The following is a 27,574-nucleotide window of genomic DNA, read 5'->3' as shown; positions in this document are numbered from 1 at the left end:
TAGTTTTGTGATTTGTTCTGTACTTTAAAATGTCATTCCATAAAATATTGCTACATAATATTAATACTGTAAAGATCTAATATTAAAGTAGAATGAATTAATAAGGCAGCTTTAAACTACCCCCTCGTTTGTGGATTGAATCATGATGGCTTTAAATAGCCATCAATCTGCGAAAACGGCTTTCATTTGTTCTTTTTATTTCGATTGAGTAAATGTCATTCGGAACCTCTTTTATTCAACAAATGTGCCTGTGGACCAGTGATTCACAGCCAACAGTTTAGAATTTAGAGTTCTGAAGACTCCCAGAACCCACAGAGAACACCTAACTAACTAAAATCAGAATCTCTCTAGGTGAAACCCGGGAATCAGAATTTTTTAAGCTCCCGAGGTGATTTAAATGTACAGCTAAGATTGAGAACTATTCTTGTAAACTCAAGATGTGAGAGATGAGGGGTCTTTGCTTTTCTTTCTCTAATATATAGATTTAGGGTTAAGGTTCAGCACCAGACCATAGGAGATCTGGCTAAAATAGAAATTTCTAGGGGAAAGGGCAAAAAGTTGCTGCTGCCTCTCTCCATATGGATCCCTTCACATCAGTGTGGATGGCAATTGTATATTAAAAATGAAGATGGAACCAGTAAGATGTTAGAAGTTTAGGGGAAAGAGTCTCCTTTTGATAAGGTATGCTTCTTATGACAAGACAGACCTTTTTTGTTAATAAAATCTCCTCAGATTCTGCCAGCCAGATGACTACCTTAATTTAGATTTTTCCCAGATTCTAGGAATCATTGCTATGGATGCTGGTAGTTGTAAAGCCGTCACTAGTGGGTCCCGTTGGTGTAAGAGCATGAATATCACCTAGCAGAATTCCTAGCCCGCAATTGGTCCTGAATAAAAGCCAGTTCCCCTTTTCTCCTTCCATTAATATTTATAACTACTTAAAAATAAACTTCAGTACAGTACCTGGTTTATCTTTCTAAGAGCAGCTTCTGCCTCTGGTCGGGTAATATAAGAAACGTACCACTCTTCACTTAATGAATTCTGAAAATGTAAATTTTTAAAAACTGAATAAATTTTGCAGTTACATATGTAAGTGAAAAGAAAAGCCTCCAAGTAATCATTTTCATAAATCACCACCTCAATTCCATGAGCGTTGAAGCATTTGTTTTCTTAATTTGAATATAGAATCACTTCGGTGGGGCTAAATAGAAGATATTTTGCATGAACTGCTTTTTATCTTGACACTGGTTGCAAAGGTAGTTGTGAATAAGCATTACATATATAATGGAAACTTTAATCAGGAAAGATATAGATGTAATAATTTCCTCAGTTGCGTGTAATATGCTTAATGAAAAATCTGGGTTAATGAGCAGTTAAGTGACTTATTCAAGGTCATAAGCTAGAAAACAAATGAAAACTAGAATTACTTTTCTCGTTGTTAAATACAAAACACACATTTGCTATTGGAAAAGTCTGAAAAAACACCAAGGAAAAAGAACATATTTTTCATCTGGATCCTCCCCTTTAATTTTTAAAAAATTAAGGATAATTTAAAGTAATAATAAAAATACAAAAGAGTATCAAACGGGAGATTCTGCTTATTTGCTGGGAAAAAAAGAAAATAAAAACATATGCTTAATTACCTCTTCTTCCCCAGGAGACAGCGATCGAGGTTTGTTTGGAACTGGCAAGGAGAAGTTTCTTCCCTCAGCTCTGGGAGGTGGTCTGTTGCTAAGGCCTTCAAGAGTATAGCATTTTGAAAGTTAACTTGCTGTAGCTATTTTTCATTTCTGTCATCACACATTTCCCCCTAAAACGCCCTTGCAATTGTTCCCAGCAATTGACATTTTAAGAAGCCATAGCTTCAAAAATAATTTTCACCTATTCAAAACCGCAAGGGCTGTTGACTGTTCAGACATCATTCCATAGCCATGTCAGTGAAATTTTGAGGACAGTTCCACAAATTTGAGTGATTTCTTAACAGTGCATGTCACATAATATAAAATAACTAGGCCATTAATGAAAAACTCACGGTAGTTTTAATGTGATCATCAAAAAGAATATTCACGAGACCGATTTTTCCTAGGCCCCCGCACACCCAGAATGGATTCCCAACCACTGATACAGTGACAATGCGGTAATAAAGAGAATTAGGTCCTCCTGTGTTTACACATTAAGAAATGTAAGTTACCCAAGACAAGGTGAAATTACCTTGAGAATATCGTTAGCTTCTAGAACCAGAGTTTGCTACCTACTGTTCCTAACTGCATTTTCTAAAGAGGCAGAAGTGTTCAACTCTCACAGAAGACCCTGCCAACTACCTGGTCAGTCGGGAAGTCTGTGAGGTACCTGTAAGTTACCCAGCATTTGTGTCTCACCTTCCCTAACACCCTTTTGTCTTGTTCACGGTTCCCTGAAACCTTCTGAGAATGTGTTTCCTAATCTCAGCAAAGGTTTGATTGTGCTGATTCGTAATCGCCGAGGCTGTTTTCTATATGCCGGAATGGCTGTTAAGAACTGAAAAGTTCTGTGAGCTGAATGTTCTCTGAATTATTCATGTGTCATTCATTCATGGTTCCACACATATCTATTCAGCACTCCTCTGCCCAGGCCTTAAGTGAGGCACCCCTCTACCCTTCCTTTAATCCCCACAGCAACACTGCAAGATGTGTATTATCTTCTTTCGAGGGTGAGGAAACAAAGGCTCAGAGAGCCTGAACAAATCATGTGCTCTTAGTGGCAGGGTCAGGACCCGAACCTGTGATTCCCAAACATTATTCTGCATAAGTAAGAATGGGAGGGGGCCCCTGAATCACCCAATCTGCGTTTAACAAGCACTGCAGGTGGTTCCCCAGCAGGGTTGTTCCTCCATCAACAATACCCCACAAGAGGCAAACTGCAGGCCCAGGCCAGTGAGGCAGCAGAATTACCTGGGAAGGGCTGAGGTCCCCTGAGCCAGGCTAGCAGAATTCTGCACCATGGTGTTCCCTGCTTCTAATTAAGCAGAACAGACTGCCCTTCTTAAGGCTCCCAAGGCCTAGACAGATGTTCCCTATCCCTACCTTTGCAGTCCAACATGGCAGGCACTTTATACTGTGTATCGAATGAAAGAAACCTAACTATACAGTTAACGAATATAAACAAGGCCTATATTGCCCGGCTCCTTTAGAGTCGAGGAATTACTTTTCTGCTTCTGCGTCTGCAGGCCAGCACCACGAAGTCATGTTCGCAATACACAATATACTACTTTTTATTGCAACCACACATCACTCTCGCTATTGAGATCCTCAAGGGAGCTGGGGTGAGTTTTGTGGACAATTTACAGAACATCCTTTATCTTCCTAACATGGGAGCAGCCAAAGGAGAAGACAGGACCACGTGTCCTGGCAGTCTTAGGGGAAAAAGGATCAATTTTGATTAAGGTAAGCATTCCCCCCAACATTAACCAACTATTTACATTAATGATCCCCACCAACAACCCATAAAACTGGGGGTCTGTGGAATTTACTTTGGGAAACACTGATATAAGTGAAACGTCTGGAGCTTAGATGCCTGCAGAAGCCAGGCAAGTAACGCAATGTGGGTCCACAGCACGCAGTGAGTTGTGGACACTGTGGAAAATCAAGGGGTGTGGGGGCAACTGTGGAAACCACGTAGTATTCACTATACCCTCAAATGCTTAGGCAACATTGACAACATAATGGATTTCGTTGGTGTCTCATACGTTTATGGGATAATGTATTCAACTGAATGTAATGGATGTGCTCCAAAAATATTTATATATATATATATATAGACTCTTGAGCCATAATTCAAGCACTAACATACTCTTCTGTTTATGACACACACTGGTGTTCTTGCCTGTGTACCATGACCAAAAAAAAAAAAAAAAGTGTTTTGCTCCTCACAGCAATTAAAAAATTTTAAAGCCAACCTTTAAAAATCAGGTAATTTGGGGGCTCTTGGGTGGCTCAGTCGGTTAAGTGTCTACCTTCAGTTCAGGTCATGATCCCAGGGTCCTGGGATCAGAGCCCCGCAGCGGGCTCCCTGTTCAGCGGGGAGCCTGCTTCTCCCTCTCCAGCTGCTGCTCCCGTTGCTTGTATTCCCTCTCTCTCTCTTTCTCTCTCAAATAAATAAATAAAATCTTTAAAAAAATAAAATAAAAATCAGGTAATTTCATATTAAAAGCCATATTTCCGGGTTTTCTTGGGAAAAAAATCAGAAAATCTGGCAACACTAGGCCAGTTTCCTGGCATGAGAAAAATCTATTTACTAGAATTGGGTAACTTTCCACAGTCATTCAACACTCAGTCATTCAACAAACATTTTAAAAGTGCCTACCATGTGCCAATTACTTGCAAGTGTCTAAGGCTAAAAAATAAGCACAGACTAGTCCTACCTTGTAGGCCTTTGCTGCTACTCAAAGTGGTCCATGGACCAGCTGTATCAGCATCACATAAGAACTTACTAGCAATGCAGACTCTCACATCCCACCCCAGACCCATTGAATTAGAATTTCAACACAATTTCCAGGTGATCTGTATTCATATTAAAGTTTGAGAGCACTCTCAGCAAATACTTATCATGGACACCGAGAGAAGGTGTTAAAAATGCAGGTCCTCATCCAGACTTCCTGAATCAGAACCTTGGGGGGTTGGGTTCTCTTAATTTGTATTTTAAACATGGTCCTCCACTCTCAATTCAAGGGTAGATTCATTATAGAAACCTAAAGCTACAGAGAACGCCAAGCCATCATCTCAAGCACCATATAAAAACAGCAGGGAGGAAAAGCTCTCTGTGTGAAGATTAAGGCCAAGGCCACCTTTCTGAGGCCGTGTGTGTGTGTGTGTGTGTGTGTGTGTGTGTGTGTCTCATGTAGTAGCGTCCTAGCATTCCAACAGCCCTGGCACGGCAGAAACGGAATTGAATATTGAATGAGAAAACATATCTTCTGGCCTTTAGGGAATGACCAAACCTTTGCCAACAGGCTTTGGGATGGTTAGGAATCCAGTCATGGAGGCATGTTGCCTAGAGGGCAGGGATTAGGTCACTAGAGCCCAGAGTACAAACCTTGAGAGAAGTATGGCGGCAGGGAGGCACTCTGTGGGAAACCACTGTTACTGCGGAGACAGAAAGAGAGCAGATTTACGGTGGGTTGGGCTGAAGAGGCTGATGGCGGGGCTGGGTTAGGGAAACTCACTGAAAATGCTGCTGCTTTTGCAACTACCAACCCTCCCTGAAGCCATGGCAGCTGAGTAAGATGAGGGGTTGATGGGGCACATCTCACCCCTGCCCCAAGGTGGACTACCCCAAATGTTAACAGACTCTGAAAGTCGAAACAACAACAACCTATAAAAGGCATCTGAGGCTTATTTTTAAGAGCTGGCTGCAGTTTAAGGCCTTTGGGTTTAGAGAATGGCAGACGTCCCCTGGGGAGAAGACATCTCGTTTGGTTAGGAACATATATGAATGGGCATGGAGTTTGGGAACAGTGAATCCTGGGGCCTGATGTTCCACGAGGGGAGGGGCATGGCTGGATGAAAAACCCAGAGAGGGCCCGGCGGCCCTGCAGTGGACAGAAACAGTATCTTCAGGGATGGGGGTGGGAGGAGGCACCGGTGGGGGCCCCGAAATGCTGCCTGCTCCGTGCTGAGCAGCCATTTCCCCACCACTAGCCCAACCACGTCAGTCCGCTCTGCTCATCAATGGCGCTGAGTGGTCCTCAGCACGAAGGAAGGACAGGGTTGGGGCCCAGTGAGGGATGGAGTAGGAGGAGAAAATGGCAAAAGAAAAACAGCTAGAAGAGTGAGAAGAAACAGAAGAAAATCAAAGCAAGAGGCACACAGGGACAATGAAAAAAATGAGAGTCCTAGATATCTAGCAGGGCTAGTGAGGCCATGCAGGTGGTTTTCTCCCATATTGAAGGTGGGGCCTGGGCCTCTCCCTTTGCATAGGAGAGAATGAACTCAAAGGCCTGGGAGCTCTAAGGACACCAGGGGGCAGCTCCTGGGCTTATTTAGGGAGAAATGACCTGTGTCTTTCTCCTGTTCCTGCCTCTGCCTCCAGACAGCCTCACTGTGGGCCCTGAGAAACATTGTTGCTGTTAAGAAACCGGGCCTACTAGGGCCTACGCGGTGAAGGTGTAGCAGCTGCTAGGTCTGCTCATCCAAGATCTGGATGAACTCCGAGTACTTAAATTCATTGGGTTTCCTGAGTGTTTGTTTTAATTCACAAAGTGAAAGCATTCCCCATTACTGCCCAAGGGTCCATTCTGTCCTGGTGACTATGGGGCCGTCAGTTCTGGACCCCTCCAACCCCAAGCACAGAGACTCCAAGAATAGCAGCGGATTAACACATTGGTGGTTTATGCTCAGATTGATTTTGTCTCTGAAGACCCAAAATATTCTGACCTGACTACCACTGGCTCGTCTCTTTCTTCCCCAAACCACCTAATGTTAGTTCTTATCAATGGACCTGGGTGTGATGTTAAGTTAGCACAGAATGACGTTACCACAGACCTTTCAGAGAACGCTCCAGGCATATGAGGTGTAGGGAGGGTGTGCTTGGGCGATGGCTTGGTGGATCTGGAAGGGAAAGTATTGGAGCTCATGGAGGGCATTGTGGGCTGAGGCAAAGGTCTTTGATGCACTGTGGGGGGGAAGGAAAAATAAAACAGATAGTCAGGATCCAAGTGTCACAGGAACCTTCCAGAACTCCTCCCCAGTAAGTTAGAAACAGCTAGTCAAAAGATCAAATGTGATTATGAAGTGGTCGGATGGAACCCCACCCCCAAGGTTTTTCTAGATAATTTGCCATCTTGGGGTGCATTAAAATGCTGCCATTCTACGTCATTCTCTACAATGTACATGTATTTTATTTTTTCATTTTTGAAATGCTATCTTGGCAGAAAATTGTCAGTTGGAAACCATATGAATTTCAGCAATGATTCACAAGTTTTATGTAAGCCAAATTTTATGCTGTCTCATTTATCTACAGTTAGTGAACCTTTCCTGTATTAGAAGGCATAAATATTAGAAATTTTTCTATCAAACCCTATACGCAATTTTTAATTTTGCTGTACCATTACGTCGTTTGCACTATTACTTATGAACATAGCAGTTCTCTTTGGTAACCCAGATAAATAATACAGTATACGAACTAATATATATCTACTTAATACTAATTTAACAATTATAATTGATTCCATGGGGTCTGTACTAAATAATTCCATGTGAATGCCCGAGCAAAAAAATGAAAGAATGAGTTATAAGTTGTAAGAAAGCTTTTTTCTGAACATACCATCATCTTCATCCTGATAAGGGGAAGAAAAAAAAAGGTATTAGCCTATCATCAAAACACAATTCCTAAAAGAACTGCATTTCTCTATCATATGAATGTTTCTCTTTCTTTAGCAGTTGTGTGTCTCCATAATAAATATATTGAGGAAAACAGTAGAGCTTGCTAGGTGGTTCATAATTTCTTAATACAAGCAATCATCTGAGGACACTCCAAACAGAGGCTCTCAGAATAAATAGGTTCTGAGGTGTCCAAAAGGGCCTAAAGACACAATAATAATGGCAGTCTCTACAATGTGCCCCAAAGATTTATACACAATGTCTCATCCAATTCTCCTATTAGCCCTTTAAAAATTTAACATCCTCATTTTACAAATGGAAATGTGGCGCTCAGGAAGGAGTCCTAACTTGCCAAGGGTTACAGAAATGGATTCGACCCCTAATCTTTAGTCTGGCCCAAAGCTCAGCCTTCTTTCTGCCATGCCCCTTAAAAGCAACTCCACCTTACTTATGTATCTTGTGGCTTACAAGCTGTCTGCATTGCTCAGCACTTATCTTCGGGCAACCTGTGAAACAGGCAAGGAAGGAGCTATTTGCTGTACTCCTCCGATGAGAAGTGATGTTCCAAGAGGCGAACCGATTTCGCCATTGACCAGCGGGCCCTAACTGCCAACCTGGACTTGTTTTGATAGGCCAGCACGGTGGTGAAGAAAGACCACCTTATTCAAGGTATTGTTGCAAGGACCGAGTTGGTTATGACATGTGCCTGGTATATGTGGAGCGCTCAGTGAAAGTTAGCTGTCATTAGTCCTGCCATTGAGATAAGAAGGGTCATCCCAGTTGGCCAACTGGGAGTCCCAGCAAAACGCTGCATAAATAAACACACACGGGCCCAGTGAGTGCCCACGATGCAATCCTTCTTCAACACCATTGCAACCATGTCATGTTTCTTCTACAACTCTCGGATTCTCGTGACATGAGCATCAACCTTTCCAGAGACTGGGAACATCAAGAGTATAATGTTACCCTCACTTTCAACCTTGTCTCCTCTTTGTCCTATGGCTCTGTAGCCAAGCTGCTGTCCTTGCTGTCCCCATAGGGTGAATGGGCATTGTCGCCCACCTGCCATTGCTCGGGACACTCCTGAGGCTGGAATGCACCTGGGCTTTCTCTTAGGATGTCTATTCTGTACTCTCCCCATCATTCAATGACATCATAAATCTCACCTCTAAGAAGTCACCCCTGGCTCCTCAAGTCCCATCAATTACTTTCTTGCCTCCACCCCTAGAACTCATTCCATGATCACATGCTGTTTCGCATGTTGGGCGTGGGTCTGTCTTTCATGTCTTCGCACTGTATCCGAACCAGCACAGCATCTAGCACAGAGCTACAAGACAGCAGGCTCTTGTGGGCTGAGCCCTTGAACAGTGGTAGGGGCGTGATCACCTTCGGAGGGCTTATAGTGTAGAGGAAATCAGACAGACTTGGATTCCAATGCCGGCTAATCACTAGCTGTGCAACTTGTGATGAGTATCTTACCCCTTGTGAGTGTTGATTTCCTCTTAATAAAAGAGAAACAGTGATTCTTCATAGGGTCATTACATGCAAAACGTGTAAAGCTGAGGTGACCAACTATGCTGGTCCCAGTTTGCCTGAAACTGATGGGGTTTGTGGGACATAAGATTTTCATTGGTAAAACTGGACATAAAACTTTCATTGCTGTTTCCCAGGCAAACAGCTCTTCATCCAAACATTGCTAGCTAGCCAACATGCACACAGCAGGCATTCAATAATTGCTATTCCCTCTCTTATTCAGGTCGTGGACTTATTAAAAGGGAAAACAGAGACCTTGTAAACTTTGCTGCAAGGCCCAGACTCTTGGGCTTCCCTCCTTTTACCCTTCCCTCCGAACACGGTTACTTTAACCTTGCGAATTACCACCTGAGAGTGGGGCTATGATTCACCCAGCCACCCTGGGAGCTCCCTGAGGAACCAGAGCTAAGCAGTGCAGCCCTGCGGGCAGGAGGAAAAGACGGAGGCCCCAACAGGCACCAGTATTTAAGAGCCTACTGTGTGCAGGCCTTGCTCCCTGCACTGGGCTTCAAAGAAGTCTGGGAAAGGCACGGCCCCAAGATCCACAAAGCCTGCACTGATTTTCCCCGTTCCAAGCATTTACCAAACGGCATTTTGTACTTACGTTCTCTCTTCTGTCTGGTCCCCATCCATGCCTGAAATGAATTCGGGCAAAGAAAAAGAACTGAGCATGAAGAGTTCCAGCGAGCCAGCCTCAGAATATAGATAGTTTCACTTACTCTAATAATGAGAAATCAAACCCACTGAGCCGTGATAAAATGGGAAAAAAAAAAAAAAAACAACCCAGCAGAAAAGCCAGGGAGCAGGGGTGGAGGGAAGGTTTGGTGACTCAATGTTCTGTCACCGTTGCGAGCTGAGCTAGGCAAACCTTTATTCTTTTAGCTACTGCAGCAAATAATTACATATATATAAAAAAGGTTTAGTCAGCAAACTAACTCTTTAGTAGCTATTAAATTTCACTGAGTAGATGTTTCTCCAAGCAAATGAGAACATTTTAGGTGATATTCTCCTTTGCTGATGCCTTAAAACAGCCATCTCGGGGCTCACCCTTCGGGTGAAGGGGAGACAGCTGGAAAATGCTACTGTTCTGGGACTTCTCCCAGATGCACGAGCGAGTCAGACAGATCTGGTGACAGCTTCCTTTGATCTATGACAGGCAGCTGTGTGTCTGGGCCCACGTCAGGTTCTCCTGGGACAGGGGGGTGAGAGAAGGAATATATTGAATGCCTCCTGTCTGTCAGACGCTTCACCTGGCATCCTCCCATCGTGTGTTTATTTAAGGTTTTGATATTTTGTTCATTACATGTTTTTTATATTCATTTTGATTTTTTATAAGATTCCATTACGAAAAATCCATTCAAATATTAACTTGATTTTTTCGGTGCCCTCTAGCCGTGGCCCTGGTTTAATCCAACAGCCAGAGCTATGAAGCCCGATGACACCGACGAGAAAAACAGAGGCCTTGGTTATGTCCTTAGGAAGTAATAAGGTGGAGCCTGACCCCAGGTACATTTATGCCTGTGGTACACAGGCCCCCAAAGTCCTCACAGGAAATTTAGAAATATTAGAGCCGACTTCAGCATTCTGCCATTATAAAATGTGGCTGAACAGTGAAGAAGACACTTACGGTGACCTAAAAACCTCTCCCAATTATGTCCTCTCTGCTACCTGTCTTGACAAATGAAGTGGCAGGTACCGTTCCCATGGACCGAGATGAAAGGAAAACATGAGCACGGGTTCGACTGGTGGAGGAGACATTCTCCACAGACAGCGACCATTCCCATCCCCCTGATGAAGCATCTCTCCACTCCTCTCTTTGCTAGATCATTGTCATCTTCAAAGGGACCCAGGACTTGACATCCAACCCAAGAAGCCAGAGTTCCTCAAGCCCCAGCAGCGAAACCATCCCCGGCTCCCGCAGAGCACCCGTGACTTTCGGTCCCTTGTAGGCTACTGGGAGGCAGGCTGTTGGCGTCACCGCTCTGAATGACAACCTCAAGCGACAGAAGACAGTTACCTGGGCACAGGTGGCTTCTTGCCTGGCACAGGGCTACCCCTGTCATGCCTTTCGGCGGCTGGCGGTAAAGGAGGCTTTGGCATCTTGGGTAAATGCTCCCCGAGAGGCCTGCTGCGTTGAGAGAAAGGAGGCGTGAGGAACGAACTTTCCCGTGTTTCCACGGCACACCCCGCGTGCCCTCACACAGATGCACCTTACCTTCCCGCGGGCGCCAAGGGCTGTAAGACAGGAGGGAAGAGATGTGAGTGTCCTCAGCACTTTTCAAAGAATAAACACAAGACACAGAGTGAAACAAAAGTAAAAACAAACAAAACGAACCAGGGAGGCAGCTTACCTTGTCAGGAAACGGCGGCTTCTTCCCTGTGAACAACAAACAGCACGCAGGCCTTGAATACTCTATCCACTAAGCAGAAGGTATTAAAACATAGTTTCGTGAAACCAGGAGTCCGAGCCCTGAGGGGGCTGTGGGAGTGTGAGCACCGAAGAACCATAGACGTCAGCCCCGGACGATGCCCGTGTACAGCGCCCAACTTTACAGGCCCAGAGAAATGAAGTGACTAGCCCAAGGCCACACAGCGCTGCGTACATACAAACAGTATTCTGGATCCGGTGCTTCTTTACAATTGATTTTATGCAACTGATGGTAAGAAGGATTAATGTCTTCTTGGGATTTTATGCCTCTTTCACTGACTAAGACGTTCTCTGTATAGCCTAAGTTTATTCCTGTATCTGAAAGAAACCCATTTGCCCCGGAGGAGTTAATTTGCCTCCAATCCCATGGTACATGAGACATTACATGAAGTATTACACTTACTTTCTGGAAAAACTTTTAATTTACGGAAGAGCATTTCAGGAGATACTCCTGGTGGGACGCAAATCATTTTGTCTTAATTTTGGTTGGGTTTTGTTGCTTTCTTCCTTTTACTTTTTTCTTGGAACGGACGAAATGCAGGCTCCCTGAAGAAGTTCTAGGTGTACCTGAGAACTCTGCCCTAGGTTTTCAGTGCAATAAAAAGTACATCTTAACTGTATTAAACCAGGTCTACAAGCAAATTCTGTATGCCTTGAGCAAGTCATTTAAGGCCTTGAGTCTCAATTTCCTCACCTGTAAAATGAGGATTATAGGTTAAAAATGCATAGGTTTGCTGTACGGATCAGGTCACAATTTATGTGCAGGGTCAGGCAGCTGACAACTGCTAGATACTTCCACTTTCTTTCCCTCCCTCCCATACCTCTGTGCAGCCCACAGTGAATGACGATACGATTTTCACATCATGTACAGCCCAGGCCCCCGACAGGTCCTAAGAATCTGGTCCTACTGTGAAGAGCTCACTGTCGAGTGGGAGACAGTTTTGGTGGTATAAGAAATGTATATTATTCATAAAACTTGGGCTTAGAATGGGAACCCTGCTTTACAAGGTTACCCAGAAAACTTAGATGTATATTCTTAGGCTTAAGTAGATTTTCTTTTTAAAAAAAGATTCTTTGGATGTATGCGTATTCTCTGGGCACCGTCTCCGTTAAGAGCGCATCCTAAGAGGTTAGTACTCTCAAAACATCATGGACTAGGAAGCAATCAAGAGCAGGTATTGTCAGAGGAAGCGTAAAAACAGTTTTTTGGGGCACCTGGGGGTCTCAGGTTATGATCCCAGGGTCCTGGGATGGAGTCCCGCATCAGCCTCCCTGCTCAGCGGGAAGCCTGCTTCTCCCTCTGCCTGCCGCTCCCCCTGCTTGTGCTCTCTCACCCTCTCTCTCTCTCTGTCTGTCAAATAAATAAGTAAAACCTTTAAAAACTAAAAAAATAAAAACAGCTTTTTTAGAAAAAGAATCTTTTAAAAGGAAAGTTTTGTTCAGGTGATGACTCTGAAGGATTCGATGTCAGTATTCTACTTTTCGGATGCTTGACTTCTGGTAGTAAGCAGGCCTGGGGTCTGAACTTGAATCTGTCTGTCTTCATTTTCACGTAATTTGAACAGCTATCTGCAGCAGACCACGCTGAACTCAAACAGCCCACAGAGATTTGCATGAGTCATCAGAGCCATGGCCCAGGTCGGGGAAAGAGCAGCAAGCAGGAGCCTCAATCTAAGAACTGAACTTCATTTGCACACAGAGAGGAACCTGAGGCCACAAAAGCCGAGCTGCCAGGCTCAGAGTGCCGGCCAGGAAGGCTGGGTGTGGCTGGGATTTGGGGCTCCTTCTCCTGCAAGGCTCCCAGCTCCTTCCCCAGAACTCCCTACCCCAGAGCAAGGAAACTCCAGGGTCTCCAACTATAGCACGATGTGGCTGGAAAAGAGCACCCACTTTGAAGTCAGAAAGACATGGGTTCAAATCCTACACTGAGTTATGCAAATATGGGAAAGTTCTTCAACCCCTCTGAAGCTCAGTTTCATTGTCTGCAAAATGAGGGGAATAACACCCTCCCTTCATTGGGTTGGTGTGAGGAGAATGTAGGTAAATTTTGGTAGGTAAAGTGCTTGCCCCAGAGTGGGTGCTCAATAAATGGTCGCTAAGTTTTAGAATTGAATTGAAAATCGCTTTATATAGAGGTAGCCATACTCCAAGAACACATTGGGCCAATTCTGGGGGGAAAGGACTGTGGGATACCCACAGTTTGGTCAACTGCACATGTGCAACAATGAAAACCCTGACGTTTGGATAGCGCCTTGGAGTTTTATCAAGCATCGTCTCCTTACAGAATGGCCACCTTACAAATAAGGAGACAACTCTGAACACATACGGTCCCTGTGGTCAGTAAGCTGCTCAGCAGCAGCTCAGGCAGCTGACAACAGCTCTCCCAGACCTCCTGGCTCTGCCCAGGCCCTCCCTCTGCACTGCGATGCCTCCTACCCCGGCCTGTGGGAGGACAATGGGGTACGTGTACCCACGGCATCCACGGCACCCACGAAGAAGCAGGCCCAGCACAGGGCTGACAGCAGGGGCTCTGCAGTCAGTCTGATCTCGGGCTGAGTCTCTACCCCCATCGCTGGGTAGCTGAGTCATCTGGGAAAGTTATCTCTGGGCCTCAGTTGCCTGGTCTATGAAATGAGGATGATGCTAAGAGTCCCACGTCAGGGTACCATCATGATTGTGGTGATGCGTGTGAAGATCACGCCGCAAGCACTCTATAAACACTGGCCATGGTCACCATGTATCAAATGGAGCGATACCAACCTAGTGCGAAGGGCTCTCTGTCAAACGGGGCTAATGAACGATCAAGGGGAGGTTTCGTGCTTCTGTCTATGGAAGGAGCAGGGACTGGAAGGGAAAAAGACTGAAGTCAATTACAAGAAGAAAGCAGTTGGCTGGGGCCGAGGGAACAGGTGGGTCGGTGGGCAAGACAGGGCAGCCCCCGTACTTACGCTTTGCTGTTTTATGGTTTCTACTTCTGCTAGGCTCTTCGTGGTTTGGCTGGGGTGGGGGGAGTGGCTGTTTAAAAAAGATCCACATATTAGGTAACATCTCATTAGGATACATCCACAGTCCTAGTGGCTTTATCACCCCAAATCTGTCTGACTCTGTTCACTTTCCTGCCATTTCTCTCCTGGACAATAACCTCTTCCGTGAGATCCCCATCCTGCACTCTTTCATCTGAGGTATTATCTGCATGGCGTGGAGTGAGCATGTCACTCCCCTGCCAAGCCCTCGAGTGGCCCCTATCGCACTAGGAACACAATAAAAACTCGCTGTGTGTCCACCTTCCAGCTCCTTCTTAGACTCCTCTCTCCAGTGCCCACTGGGCTCCCACGCCAAGTGTCTTCTTAGAGTTCCTGCAAGATCTTAAGCTCATGCCCTCCTTCTCATCTCGGTCCTTGTGTTTCCCTCTGCCTAGAATGTTCTTTCCCCTACCCACACATTACTACTCAAATTGTCTTGTGCATACATCTGTTTACTTGTTTAATATCTGCCTCCCCCTAACCAAAATGGAAACTTTATAAAGGCGGGGACCTTATTTGTCTTGTTCGTGCTCTATTCCTAGCAGCTGGAACACTGCTTGGCACACAGTAGCAGCTAATAGCTATGTGTTGACTGAATGAGTGAATTCTGCATCCCAGTAGTGGAGGTAGAGGCCTTCAGGTTTCAAAGCAAAATCTTTGTAGCTCAATTCAGCTCCCTGAGCCCCCTTTGCAAGACAACTGCACACAGGAGGAAGCCATGTATGCTTAGATGAAAAGTCCCAACTATGGTGTGGTCTGCATTTTGAGATTTGGGGAAAATACATCCTCTCCCTCCTTGCAGCCCTGACACTTTGGCAATTGCCACTGCTGTCGAGGTGCTCAGATCCCTTATGAAGAAAACACATTTCCAGCTATGGACACATTAGCCTGAATTTCTCGGGGTCTCTCTGGGTACTTAACTTGACCCATAGGACCTGAGGCTGTAAGCTTGAAGAAAGGGGAAAGGGGGTTTGCTGTCTCTCCCCCACCCCCCGCCCCCCGGGGTTCCGGCTCGCGGAATTTCCGCCTCTGGCCAGCAGGTGGCGCACGTCTTGCAGGCGAGAAGGTGCTCGGGACCCATGCGATAGCGGTAGGGGCCATTTATTGACCTTGGTCCCTCGAGTTTATTTCAGTTTTTATTAATTTCAAAGGTGGGAAATAATAGCACTACTTCATTGTTGAAGTAGTTTAAATTGCCTGGGGTAAAAAGAAAATGCCGATGACATGCACTATGACGTCACTTGTAGGTCACCCCCAAAGCCCCCTCACTGCGAGTGCTTGGGTTTGCATGTTCCCAGCCTATATATAATCTTTTTTTTACTAGTCAGCATTGGGTAAAGAGACGTAGAGGCTTTTCTCTGGCAAAGGAAGGATCAAAGTGGACACAGCACCAGGGAAGAAGGCGAGGAGGCCTACCGTGTGACTCCGGCCTACGGGCGGAGGAGGGAGCACTGCCATCGGTCTCTGGGGGGGCACGGGCGGCTGCTGCGGGACTTTGCTGGAGGGGGGCCGGTCTGCGGAAGAGCAAGGCCAAGAGGGTAATGAAATGAAAGCAGAAATGCCACGCCAAGGCGGGGTGAGTTGTCCAGGAACAGCAGAGCCCCGCACCCAGCTCTGAGCACCTCTGTGCTGGGGGGGGGGCGCCCCATCCCGCAGACCCCCACCAGCCCCAAGACCAGCCCGCCCGGGTGTCACAGACACTCCCTCTTATACACACACACACCCAGGTGCCAGGGCAGGGTTAACTTGGCCCTCCTGGCTCATGTCCTGGGTCCTCTTCCTTCCCCTCACAAATGCTCTGGACTGATCTCCCCCTCTCACTTCCTCCTTTTGCTCCTCCCTTGGCTTAAAGGGAAGGGCTGGTCACCAACTCTTGTTACTGAATCACAGACTTTTTTTTTTTTTTGTAAGGTTTTATTTTTAAGTAATCTGTACACACTCACCATGGGGCTCAAATTTATAGCCCCGGGATCAAGAGTCACAGGCTTCACTGACTGAGGCAACTGGGAGCCCCGGATCCACAGACTCTTAACTGCTTACTTGGACTTGCTTGGGACAGAAACTCATAGAACTCTGATCCCACTGAAGCAACCCTAGGCCAAGTTGATAGGCTATCCATGTCCCATCCCTGTGACGGGGGAAAGGCCAGGCCAGGACTGTGACTGAGGACCTCCTTACATTCTGTGCCCTGGGGGCCTCTGTTGCCTCACCGGAGTCCCAGCCTTGGAGCGGTGTTGTTCTTCCACAGAGAAGGGGGTTCAGAACTTGGGCAAGCCTGGTCTAATCTGATGCCTCTCCACCCACACTGACCAACTCTCAGCACCTCTGACATGCTATGCTCCTTTGAGCCACAGGGCCTTTGCATGGCCATTCCTGAGGTGGAAAATATCCACCTTCACTTTCCATATCCCCACCTCCACTCCACGGCCAACTCGCAGTCATCTGTGAAATTGCAACTTAAATCTCTTATCTTAAGGGAAGCAAGGCCAGACTTGGCATATGCCCCAGCCTTGTCACCCGCACTTGTCTTCTATAGATCATGGTTTAATTAACTCATTGGTGCTGTGTGCGTTTGAAGTCACCTCACCCACTAGACTATGAAATCTCTGGGGGTAAGGACTGTCTTACTCTGTGGTTCCATAACTGGCACACATGAGGCACTCAATGACTTAATTATCCGTGTCTTCTCTGGGCCTCCATTTCCCTGTATATGAAACAGGCTCGATCCTTCTTCCCCGTATCATACGGTGTGCTTAAAAAGACAAAACGAAATGCTGACACAGGGTTTGTGAAAGGGCTTTCGCATGGCAACAGTGTTGTCCAGCAGAAAGGATGAGTAGTATCCACTGGTTCACGGGCTAGATCATCAACTTTCTCGCTGATTCTGTGACACTCTGCAGTGCAAGTGTGCAGAAGCCTACTTTCTGTCACCACCACTCCTAGCGTGTAAGACCCACGAGGCGGGGGCCATGTCTTCTTTCCTGACCATTTCCCATTTCGGCATTTAGAATGCCGCCCAGCTCACCAGAGGACACCTGTCGTTGTTGAGTGGAGAAATGAATGAATGAGAGAGAAACAGGCTGATAAGAACAGACTGACAGTAAAAATCTTAAATACTGTTTAAATTTCTTGAGTGATGGTCAAACCCCCTTAGTACTGATATGTTTACTGTGGCAGTTTGTGGGTGGAAGTGCCACGTAACTAGGAGTTGGTTGAAAGTTGGGGAGAAACAGGAAGGTACTCGTGAGTACCTAAGACCCACACAAAATGAGTCATCACTGCCCAATACCCTTGAGTGGTAGTTCAGGATTGGTATCAGCCACCACGGGCAATGATTTGTCTGCAATAGGTATCATCCTCCCAGCAAACCTCTGTGCTCTACATTTTTATTGTCCTATTTCATAGATGAGGACATGGAGGCCCAGAGAGGGGGAGTCACCTGCCCAGAGCCACACAGACCCGGGAAGCCGCTGAGCTGGCGTTAGCGGGCTCCTTTGTGCCGCATGGGCACTGGTGTCAGCACGGCCGGCCCGGGCCGCAGGGCCTTACCGATGTACGTGGAGTTGGAGTTGGGGAAAGGCTTGGCCGGCAGGATAGAGTTCTGCAGGGCCTCCTCATCGTTGGAGGGCGGTGGCTCGTAATCCGCATCGTCTTCCGCGGGGGCCTCGTCCTCCTCGTTGGGCGACTCGTAGTCGTCATCATTGTCGTCCCCATTCTGATCGTCGGTGGGGCTCTCATAGTCATCTTCCTCCTGCCAACACAGGGATGGGGACCAACCAGTTTGTAGAGGCTCCGTGGCACCCCTGCGCCCGCATCGATTCTCTCCCTGCCAAGCCTCACAACGGTCCTGGCGTGGGAGGTCACTCCCATTTTACAGAGGAGGACACTGAGGCTGGGGAGTGCAATATCATGGGGCCAGCGAGTCGTGGACTTGGAACCTCCATCGAGGACTTTAGGGCCACGAGGCGAGTGCGTTTTCCTTTACACCTTTTTGCACAAGAGAGAAAAGCAGAAGAAAGGAGGAGGGCACAGGAATAGATGGGTGGGAGAGCCAGCTCTGTTTTGAGTAAACACATTTTTTATTCCTGGAGCATTTGCGATGCCGCTAGTTAATTGTCAGTTCTGTTCTTGGTGTGCCTGTGCTCGTTATAACCTAGTGCAGTGAGGAAGGCCATGCTCATGGGGAAACCAGATAACCAAAGCCTGTTAATTAGAAGGCAGATTAAATTGTGTCTAAGAGGGGAGAGTCAGGGCTGCCTGGTTCTTGTGGCTGAGAGCTGAGTGTGGAGAAACAACGGCTTATTATTCATGACATCTGACACTGAGTTTGAAGCTGCTTTTTTGGAAGAGACTCTTTTGCTAAATTTTAAACTTTGTGTTGTATTTTCTGTGCTTCTTTGTGGGCCCCGGGGACAGTGCACCCTGGGGACTGAGTGACTGCCTTTGAGTCTGCGCATGAAAGTGGGCAGTCACCGTCATGGTTTCCCCAGCAGAGGTGGTCCCGTCAGCCGGCGTAGGACGGGCGCCTCGTCGCTCGCATGCCAAAGTCATCTGGGGTGTAAATGAGCCCAGGGCAGTCCTCTAAAGTCAAGGGCAGTAAGGAAAGAAGCTTGTGGGAGGTCGCATTTTGACGAGGAAGGATGTGTACCAGTAGCCTAGAAACCCTCATAGCTTTGCTACGTGACTTAAGAAAGACTAAGTTGATCAGTTGAAAGATTCCTGTGTTCATGTTTGATTTGAGGAAAGTTTTTTTAAATATTGGAAGGCAAAGTGAGGTTGAGTGTCTTCCTGAACTCCAAGAAAGACTTCATCCTGTCTTCTGTGTTCCTATAACTTGAGAGCAGGGGATGGAACCCCTGAGTCAGGGGACTTGGGGATAGCAGTCTCCACCTGTGTCCCTAGCAGACCCACTCAGTGCCCTTGACTGACAGAGGAATCCCTAGATTATCTCTGCCTACACACCCCGGCCCCCTTGCTCCTGCTTTCTACCAGCCTTTACTCTGGAAGCCTTTCCCAACAACAGACTTTTCCTCTCCACTTCTAGAACAGCAGTTTCCCTGAAGATTTGGCTCCTGAATTTGCACGCCTGTATTTGTTCCTAATCCCATTCTGCTGTGTGCATACGTCATCCGTGCTATAAAATACTCACATGGTTGGGTGCCTTGTCGCCACCCCTGCCCCCCTGGCGCCCTGTGCGGGGCTGGGGGTGCACTGGAACCCACGAGCGTTAGAGGCAGTGGCTACTGGAAAGCCTGTGTTTGTGGAGAGGGTGAAAGACCCTAGCTTTGGGCTGGGCTCCCACAAGGAGGGACCACATGGCCCTTTGTAGGGGCAAAGATGCAGCTTCTGTGCAAACCTGTACACAGTTTGGGGGAAACGCTGGTCCGTTTTCCCTTTTGTACAAAATAAAGCTGTCCAATTCCTTTGTCTTCTTATAGAAAGCACAGACTTAGCCGGCATTTTTCAAATGCAATGCTTCCTTTTGCCAGAATCCCAATAGGACGAGGGATGTTTTACCTGCTTCCTAAAGGCACTGAGGTGGCTGCTTACCAGGAAGACCACTAGACTGAGGATGGGGCCACCTGGGTCCCAGCCTTGCCTCTAACTAGCTGTGTGGCTCAGCTGCTTCATCTGTAAAATGAACACACCGGGCTCCCAGCCATGATCGAGTGCTTCGCCAGAGTCCGGCTTTATGCCTAGTGACTGAGTGCAGTCTTCGGGAAGAGGATACCCTGAGTTCATCAGACTCTGAAAGGGGTCACTGTGACCCCTCCAACATAAAACCCAATTGGATTGGACTTTCCCTGAGATCTTTACGGGGCTAATAGTCGATTCCGAAATCCCTTTCCCTCTGTGTCACCAGTGGGGATTTAAGTCTATGAGAAAAGCTATTTTAAGCTACTTTAGTGTATACCATCTAGGGGAGGGAGTTTGCGAAGGCCCTGCTGTGGGGGTGATAATAGTAAACAATGGTGTGATCTGCAAACTCCAGCCCAGGGGCCAAATCTGGCCCACTGTCTGTTTTGGCACACGGCCAAACGTTATTGTTCAGCGGTCATCCATGGCTAGTACTGTGCTATAAAAGCAGAGGTGAGTAGATGAGCTAGAGGCCGTGTGGCTGGCAAAGCTGGAAATGTTTAGTATCCGACCTTTAGAGAACACATTTTACGACGCCCGGGGGAGGGTAATATTGGCATCTTGCTAGTTCCTTATTACAAAGGTGCTCTGCAAACCACTGTAAGGGTAGAAGAGCCCACACCATACTCACAAAGGATGACCAGCCCCCATTGTCCTCTTCATGGCTCTCTGTGGAAGAAGATAACACCATCATCAGTACCAAAAGAAGCCTCTAGAAGGAAAGTCAAAGCAGCACCCCATATGATGTACTCACAGACCACCGCCCATCCCAGGCCTTCATCCTACCTTCCTCATACCTGGGGGTTGATTTAGTATCAGCTCTAGAATTACCACCTGAGCAGCTCATTCTATCAGAAGGCAGTGGTGGTTCCCAACCTTTCACCACAGAACAGTCACCCAAGAGGACTTTAAAATACACAGACCCTGGGGACCGATCCCTAAAGCTTCTTTAAAGCTTTAAAGATCCAGATGGAGGGGCACTGGCTTTGTTCAGGTGGTCAGTCAAAGCCTGGGTCCTCCCATGCTTCCCCACACAGTTCCTCAGCTCAGATCTGTAGAGGCTCCCAGCTAAGCAGGGGCCGTAAGCCAGGCCTGGCATAGTAACACCTCTCCTGCTCTCAAGTTGAACCCAAACCTCTTTCTGGGAAAGTACTGCCTGACAGACTAGTGAATAAGGTCGATTGCACAATACCCCAGGACCCCAGGAACCGGCAGACAGAAGAACTGAAGTGCCTGTCTCCTCCTAAAGCAATCACTCCCACCCCTGAGCCCTTTACCTGTCTCTTCAGGAAACCGCTGGACTTGGGGTCTGCAGAGGCAAACAGCATTGCATTAATGATGTTACTGGCTTAGGGGCACCTCCCTCTTTCCTCAATGCAGCCCTGCAAGAGGAGCCCCCAGTAGGGGGTAGAGCTCACCATGTAGGACTGGTGTCCTTGTTGCTTAGCAACCTGGGCCAGGCTGTCCGAAAATTCTGGAAACTATCAAAGTCACATTGGTGGTGTAACTGGGAGCTCATGACTGCCTGACTCTTTAGGGGAAGTTCCCCTGAAGTCACAGACCCAGGGGCAGGATGCGAGGCAGAGTAAAAGAACTCTCCCTCTCCTCCTTGGCCCCAGCTTCAAGACCCTGGGGTGCTGCAGGTCAAAAATTGGGACAAAAACAGTCCTGTGCTTGGGTTCAACTTGGGTTTGAAAATTCTTTGGATTTCGTTACAGTGTCACTAGACTCTTGGCTCCCCCACTCACTTGCGTGTGAAGATGCTCCTTCTCTCTTCATTCTTGTTGATTTCTTGACTTAACTTACTGAGAATCCTACAAGATAAAAGACAGATAAGGTGACAAAACCATCGTCTCTCCCCCAGTCCAAACTTCTCCTTAGTCCTGGAGTTCCCTGATCTGCATAACCTCGGACATCCGGGCCGAACTTGACCAGCCTCGTCCTCTGGCCTCCAGCCAGTCCCCTCCACAGGACCACTGCTCCTCACCTCCTCCCAGAAGTTGCCACCTTCATCGGCTCCCCGGTGCCTGCCCCTGCCCAGCAGGCCCTCTGTGCTGGCTCGGCCTCCTCAGTGAACCTAAAGACCCTCTGGGAAGACCTGCCAGCTCTCACCTGGCTCCCCTTTTCTGAAATTCTGGAGCCTTACAACCTGGATTCGACCACCGTGTATTTTACGGTCTTACTGCTCCTGGGGCTGAGGTCCCCTGACTCTTGGTTTAACGTCCCTGTGGTGATGTCAGGCTTCCAGAAACCCCCAGACCCTCTCTGAAACCTAGAGGAATTAGCTGCTCGTTGTAGAGCTTGACAGGAGCTCTGGTGAGCTGTTCTTTGGTCTGTCTCTCCTTTCATCCCTCTCCTCCTCCCCTTTGCCTCCTCCTCGGTGATGCGGATTTTTATAAAATTCAGAGAAACTTTCCCAATCAGGATACATCCTATAGAGTGGGAGACTCCTGGATTCACCCATGTCCTGAGGCCAACCTCGGCCAGGACCTTTGGCGATACTCTTAGTCCTCAGGTGCTGTGAGTTAGCAAATCCTCAAACCCCAGAACGCGGAGGGCCTCCACGAACAGGACAACCCCCCAAGCACACCCCAGCAGTCAGTGTCCAATCCACGGTGTCTCTCAAGTCTCCAGGACAGGAGACGCCAGCCCTCCTTAGCACCCACTACTGAGACCAAGGGAACCCTCATTAGTACACGGGCTCAGTATTTCCTAGAGACAGGGAAGCAGCTGGAAGAGCCTCAAAGATGATCTAATTCAATGTCATTTTATAGATGAGGCCGCAGGGGCTCACAGAGTAGGTTAGTGATGAAGCTGACCCCTCCTGACAAAACACACCCACCGCAAAGCCAGGCTCCCTAATTCCCAGGGCAGCTAATTTTCAACCTAGCACGGCCTTGTGTTAATTTCCTCTATGCTCCAAGCTGCCCAGGAGCCCAGGTCGTGGAGCCCGTGGCCCATCTGAGACTGAGCCGGGATCTACATTCCTTCCGTTAAGTGACCATCTCAAGGTAACAAGTCTGGCCTAAAACAAACTTGCTAAGTTGGCAAAGGTGGTCCTTAGAACCCACTACTTCCTGCTTCCCTCATCACGCCCCCAGGCTCCCACCCCCCACTTCTCCACGGTCCCAGGGAACGGCTGCTCGGAGCCCTTCGCCCTCACTAGAAGACAGGATGCATTTCATAAACACACTGGGGCCTTACAGGGAAGGAGAAGGAAAGAGGGTAAGGTTCAGTCCTCCCCTGTAATGTCACCACTGGGATTTGCTTTAGCTCAGGAGTGGGGACTTGGCAGCGGCAGCCTCCAGACCACACCGCCGGAGCGCTCGTGTCACACTTCTTTGGTTTCCTTTCCGAGATTATTTTGAGAAGCTGAGGGGAGTCCCTCTCCTCCCTCCTCTGACATGTGGGATGGAATGGATCCTTCAGAGCCACCAAGGGAGCCCTGTTGGCGCCCACATCTCGGCAGATCAGGCCGTGGTGGCCGCAGCAGCCCCTCCCACGCGGGCCTGCCTCTGCTCAACAGTGCGCGTTAAGGGCCTTCAAAGTGCCGGTGGCTCAGCCGAGCGCTCAGGATGCCTCAATGAACAAAGCAAAGGCCTGTTCTCAAGGAGCTTTCATGCTAGCGGAAAGAGACAAACAATGAACGTTTCAGGAAGTGAAATTCTAGGTGAGTGTTGTGTATACACACATGCGATGGAGGTGGGGGCGGGGGCGGGAACGCATGGGTGGGGTGCGGGCGCGATTGAAAACCAGCGGGCCTCCGCACAGAGATGACATTTCGGCAGTGACCCGGGAAAAGTGGGGTGGGGCTGCCCCTCAAACGGTCCCTCCCAAAGAGCTTGGCTGGCTCTGACCAGCTCACAGAGCTGCTTTGCTCCTGAGGAGCCCTCCTACTCTCTGCGGTGGCCCTTCTCACCAGTATCTTTAGCAGCCAGGCTGGAGGCTTCTGGGGCTCTAACTGGCTAAGGAAGGAAATGTCAAACCGCAGGCCCTACCAAAGAGCAGCAAAGAGGTGACAGAATGCAGAGCAGGGCCCAGCAGGCCAGCTTGCAGCGAGACAGGGGCTCCCAGGGCCCTCCTGTTTTGGCTGGCCTCAGAGAACGCCGTCCAGGCCGGCTGGCAGCACCGCTGAGGGACGGGGCGGGGAGGTGGTTGCGAACCTTCAAAGTTGTCCCCCACTCTCACACCCACAGAGAACCAAGTGACAGTGAGTGGCCGGAGGTGACTCATTCCTCCTCCTCCCCACAAACCCCAGGCCTCACTCAGCACCAGCGCTGGGCAGCAGGTAGACATGGTTCTGTCTGCTTTGCCTTGTTGTAGGGATAAACGGGCCCCCGAATCGGGGCTGAAGCCTCTGACAGGAAGTCAAGCCATGCAGCAAGGTGGGTCCCATGCTGTTGCAGTCCTAGCTTGCTGCGTGACGGAGTCCAGTCTCTGACTGTTCGGTCACAGGCCCTTCCTGTGGAAGGGTGGAAGACGCAATGTGGGTCCTTGTCCCAAGTCTGACTGCGACATCCTGCCCCGTAAGCCATGCCTACCGTATGACCTCCGGCAAGGCGTCTGCCCGCCCGAGGCTCCAGTTCCTCCCCAGCAAAGTGAGAAGGTTAGCCCTGCTGAGGGAATCCCTGGCCAGCCTGACTGTGGAATTACACACAGGTTACCGGGCTCACTGCAGGCTTAACCCAGCAGAACCCATAGGAGTGAGGCCTGGGGCAGTAACACCAACCATTTTCCTGGCGATTCTTATAGTCTGAAAAGGTTATGAATCAATTTTGTTGTTCTTAGTATTCTTGGACTTTTATTTTTTAATTTGAAGGAGGAGGAAGGAGGAGGATAAGGAGGAGAGGAGGAGGAGGAAAACAAGGAGGAGATGGGGAGGAGGAGATAGAGGAGGAGAAGGGGGAGGAGATAGGGGAAAAGATGGGGGAGAGGAGGAGGATATGGTCTCCTTTTCGGTGGTTCCTTGTGCTTTACCAAGGGCAAGTGGAGGTCCACGTTGCGTTTTGAAATCAACTTTGCTCGTCACAGAGAAGTAAGAAAGAAAGTATAAAAAGAAAGGCGGGCAGGGAGGGAGGAGGGGGAAGGCCAGGGCAGCAGGAAACGGAACAGGAGAGGAAGTACCAGAGCCCAGAGAGCACAGGAAGAGCAGGCTACTCCAGGACTGTCCCTCTGTTGCCTCCCTTGTCACAGGTGTTCCTGTCGTGTTCACAGGCTTACCGTGCAAATGCATTGCTCACCATAGCTCTCACAGTAGGAGCTTTAGGGAGCTTTCCTTCTCCCCCTCTTCCCGGCCTTGCTCCCTTGACTGGGATTTCGGAGGGCACACTGCTCCCTCCCAGGACGACAGGACCCGTTCCCAGGCCCAGGAGAGGCGAAGTCTGTTTGCTCAGCTCTGCGCTCCCCTGCAGCTCTCCACCCGCCTCACTACCCGCCTGTCCTCTGTCCCCATCTTAGCCCCTCCGCAGGCACCCAGTGCACATTCTCACTCTGGCTCCGGCCCTTGCTCTGCATTTCTTCCTTTGTTTTATTTTATTTACATTATTTTTTTAGGTTTCATTGAAATTCAGGATAGTTCACATAGGCTGCTTTACTAGTTTCAGGGGTAGAATTCAGTGATTCGTCAGTTGCAAAGAACACCCAGCACTCATGACATCCCATGCCTCCTTACCGCCCATCATCCTGTGACCCCATGCCCCCTAACCCCGCCCATCCAGCAACCCTCAGTTTGGTCCCTAGAGTTAAGCGTCTTTCATGGTTTGTCTCCCTCTCTGTTTTCATCTTACTTTATTTTTCCTTCCCTTCCCCTATGTTCACCAGTTTTGTTTCTTGGATTCCACCTATGAGCGAGATCATATGATAATTGTCTTTCTCTGATTGACTGATTTCACTCAGCATAATCCCTCAGTTCCATCCATGTCATTGCAAATGGATTTCATCCTTCTTTGAAGGAAAACAGGGTTCCACCCCTAAGTCAGCCTCTTTGAACCAAGAGCCAGACCCCCGAAAGTTCTGTCCTTGTCACGTGAGAAGCCAGGTGCGGGTCTTGGGGCTCAGGGAGGTGCCTTTCACCCTCATCTCAGGCCTCGGGGAGAAGCACGTGTGGGAGGGCCTAGTGTGGTCTCCCCGCTTCTCAGCCTGTACCCCCTATGATTTTACATATAGTATTTTACTTGTGCTCCACAATTATTTTGTGGTACACAGATTATCCCCGTTTCTTACCACCAAGGAAGCGAGGCACTGAGAGGGGGTTTTGTCAAGGGCCACATGAGCAGATGTAATGTAGAGCTGGGCTGGGAAGTCAGGTTTTCCGCACTTGCTTTGGGGGAGGAGTGGCCGTCACTTGAAGGGAGGCACTTCTCCTGTGGGGAGGACTGGCTACCTGGACAGGGATTAGCCCATGGATGGGAGAGGGAAGGAACATGGTGCAGACAGACCTGCCATTGTAACAGTTCTGTGGGGAGGCTGGGTCACATTCTTTAAGGGGTCCAGGAACGGCCTGCTTACCTCTGGGTCCCTCCCTCCATCCTTGCTCCCTCCTTCCTTCCCTGCAGATTCTCAGGCAGGCTGACTCTGCTATTAGGAGGCCTGCGGCTTCAGCAGAAGGTTGGGCAAATAACCAGATCTTACTGTATTCCCTCTCTCATGGGATCTTCGCTTTTCCTATTTTCCTAGCCTAAATCCACTCTCGGTAATGGGTATAATGGGAACACACGATACAGACCCATCCAACGTCTATCTGTTGCCTACACCACCACCCATCACTCTCTTCTCTTTATTTTTTTTTAAGTTACACTATGGATTTAAATATAAAACTCATCACATTTTAAAATAAGCTCCAAGTAGGCTTCAGCAGACTTGAACATGTATTCTACTGATTAAGCCAGATAAGGCTCGGCTATACCAAGGGCTTTAAGCCCATCCCTGTAAAGGAAGCTTTGCTGTTTTATTTAAAAAATCTCCTCCATTACAGTATTTGGGGTATCTCTGGGAGAAACTGTCTGAGAGAGTAGCTGTATCCGGAGACAAAGCCTTCCTCACCAGAATCTGCCTTCTTACAAATCTATTTAATAGAGATTTTTTTTTAAGCATGGGGGAAGAAAATGCAGATATTCAGAGGAGTGTAATCTTGTTTCGGTCTGCTGTGCATAAACACGATTTCTTTCCCGTAGCCCTTTGGGGTAATGATTATGGCAAATGAACCTATGTACGAGGGAACAGAACAAATCAGTATTGAATATCTATCTGCATCAAGGACAGCCCCAGACTGCTTGTGTGGGCTGCCTCCTTTCAAACCTAGCACTCCCCAAGAGCTAGTTCTTTCCCCTTCTACGGATGAGGACACAGGTTCGGAGGGTTGATGGGACTTGCCCACACTCCCACGGCTGGTGGGAGGCAGAGCCCACTTTAGAACTCGACTCTCTCTTGCTCCAAAGCCCATGCCTTTCTAGTCTTTAATCACCCCCCCCCACTTTGGCAAGATAGCATGATCAGTAAAAACTTAGAACTGTACTCATTGGGATTTTGCATAAAATAACAGGAACTGCTAACACTCGTTCAGTGCGTACTATGATTTCCCCATCATTTCCTCTAAGCTT

At 48.2% G+C, this 27,574-nt stretch overlaps 1 protein-coding gene across 1 annotated transcript in view; it reads right to left on the bottom strand.

The window, feature by feature from the left end:
* LCP2 (lymphocyte cytosolic protein 2) overlaps positions 1–27,574 on the bottom strand; it is a 43,478-nt gene that overhangs the window by 2,743 nt on the left and 13,161 nt on the right. The window contains exons 4-19 of the mRNA XM_040630306.1: positions 21,725–21,790; positions 21,254–21,285; positions 20,608–20,645; positions 17,889–18,090; positions 15,756–15,853; positions 14,265–14,331; positions 14,077–14,160; positions 11,240–11,265; positions 11,104–11,123; positions 10,906–11,016; positions 9,493–9,523; positions 7,300–7,312; positions 6,519–6,648; positions 5,071–5,120; positions 1,644–1,738; positions 964–1,041 (exon numbers count right to left, since the gene is read on the bottom strand). Coding sequence (XP_040486240.1) covers positions 964–1,041; positions 1,644–1,738; positions 5,071–5,120; positions 6,519–6,648; positions 7,300–7,312; positions 9,493–9,523; positions 10,906–11,016; positions 11,104–11,123; positions 11,240–11,265; positions 14,077–14,160; positions 14,265–14,331; positions 15,756–15,853; positions 17,889–18,090; positions 20,608–20,645; positions 21,254–21,285; positions 21,725–21,790 — 1,141 coding nt within the window. The remainder of the gene's footprint in view (positions 1–963; positions 1,042–1,643; positions 1,739–5,070; positions 5,121–6,518; positions 6,649–7,299; positions 7,313–9,492; positions 9,524–10,905; positions 11,017–11,103; positions 11,124–11,239; positions 11,266–14,076; positions 14,161–14,264; positions 14,332–15,755; positions 15,854–17,888; positions 18,091–20,607; positions 20,646–21,253; positions 21,286–21,724; positions 21,791–27,574) is intronic.

This window comes from Ursus maritimus, unplaced genomic scaffold, assembly GCF_017311325.1.
Source record: "Ursus maritimus isolate PB19 unplaced genomic scaffold, ASM1731132v1 scaffold_15, whole genome shotgun sequence".
NCBI lineage: Eukaryota > Metazoa > Chordata > Mammalia > Carnivora > Ursidae > Ursus > Ursus maritimus.
The sequence above is the reverse complement of the archived record's forward strand: the minus strand, read 5'-3'. Positions and strand labels throughout refer to the sequence as shown.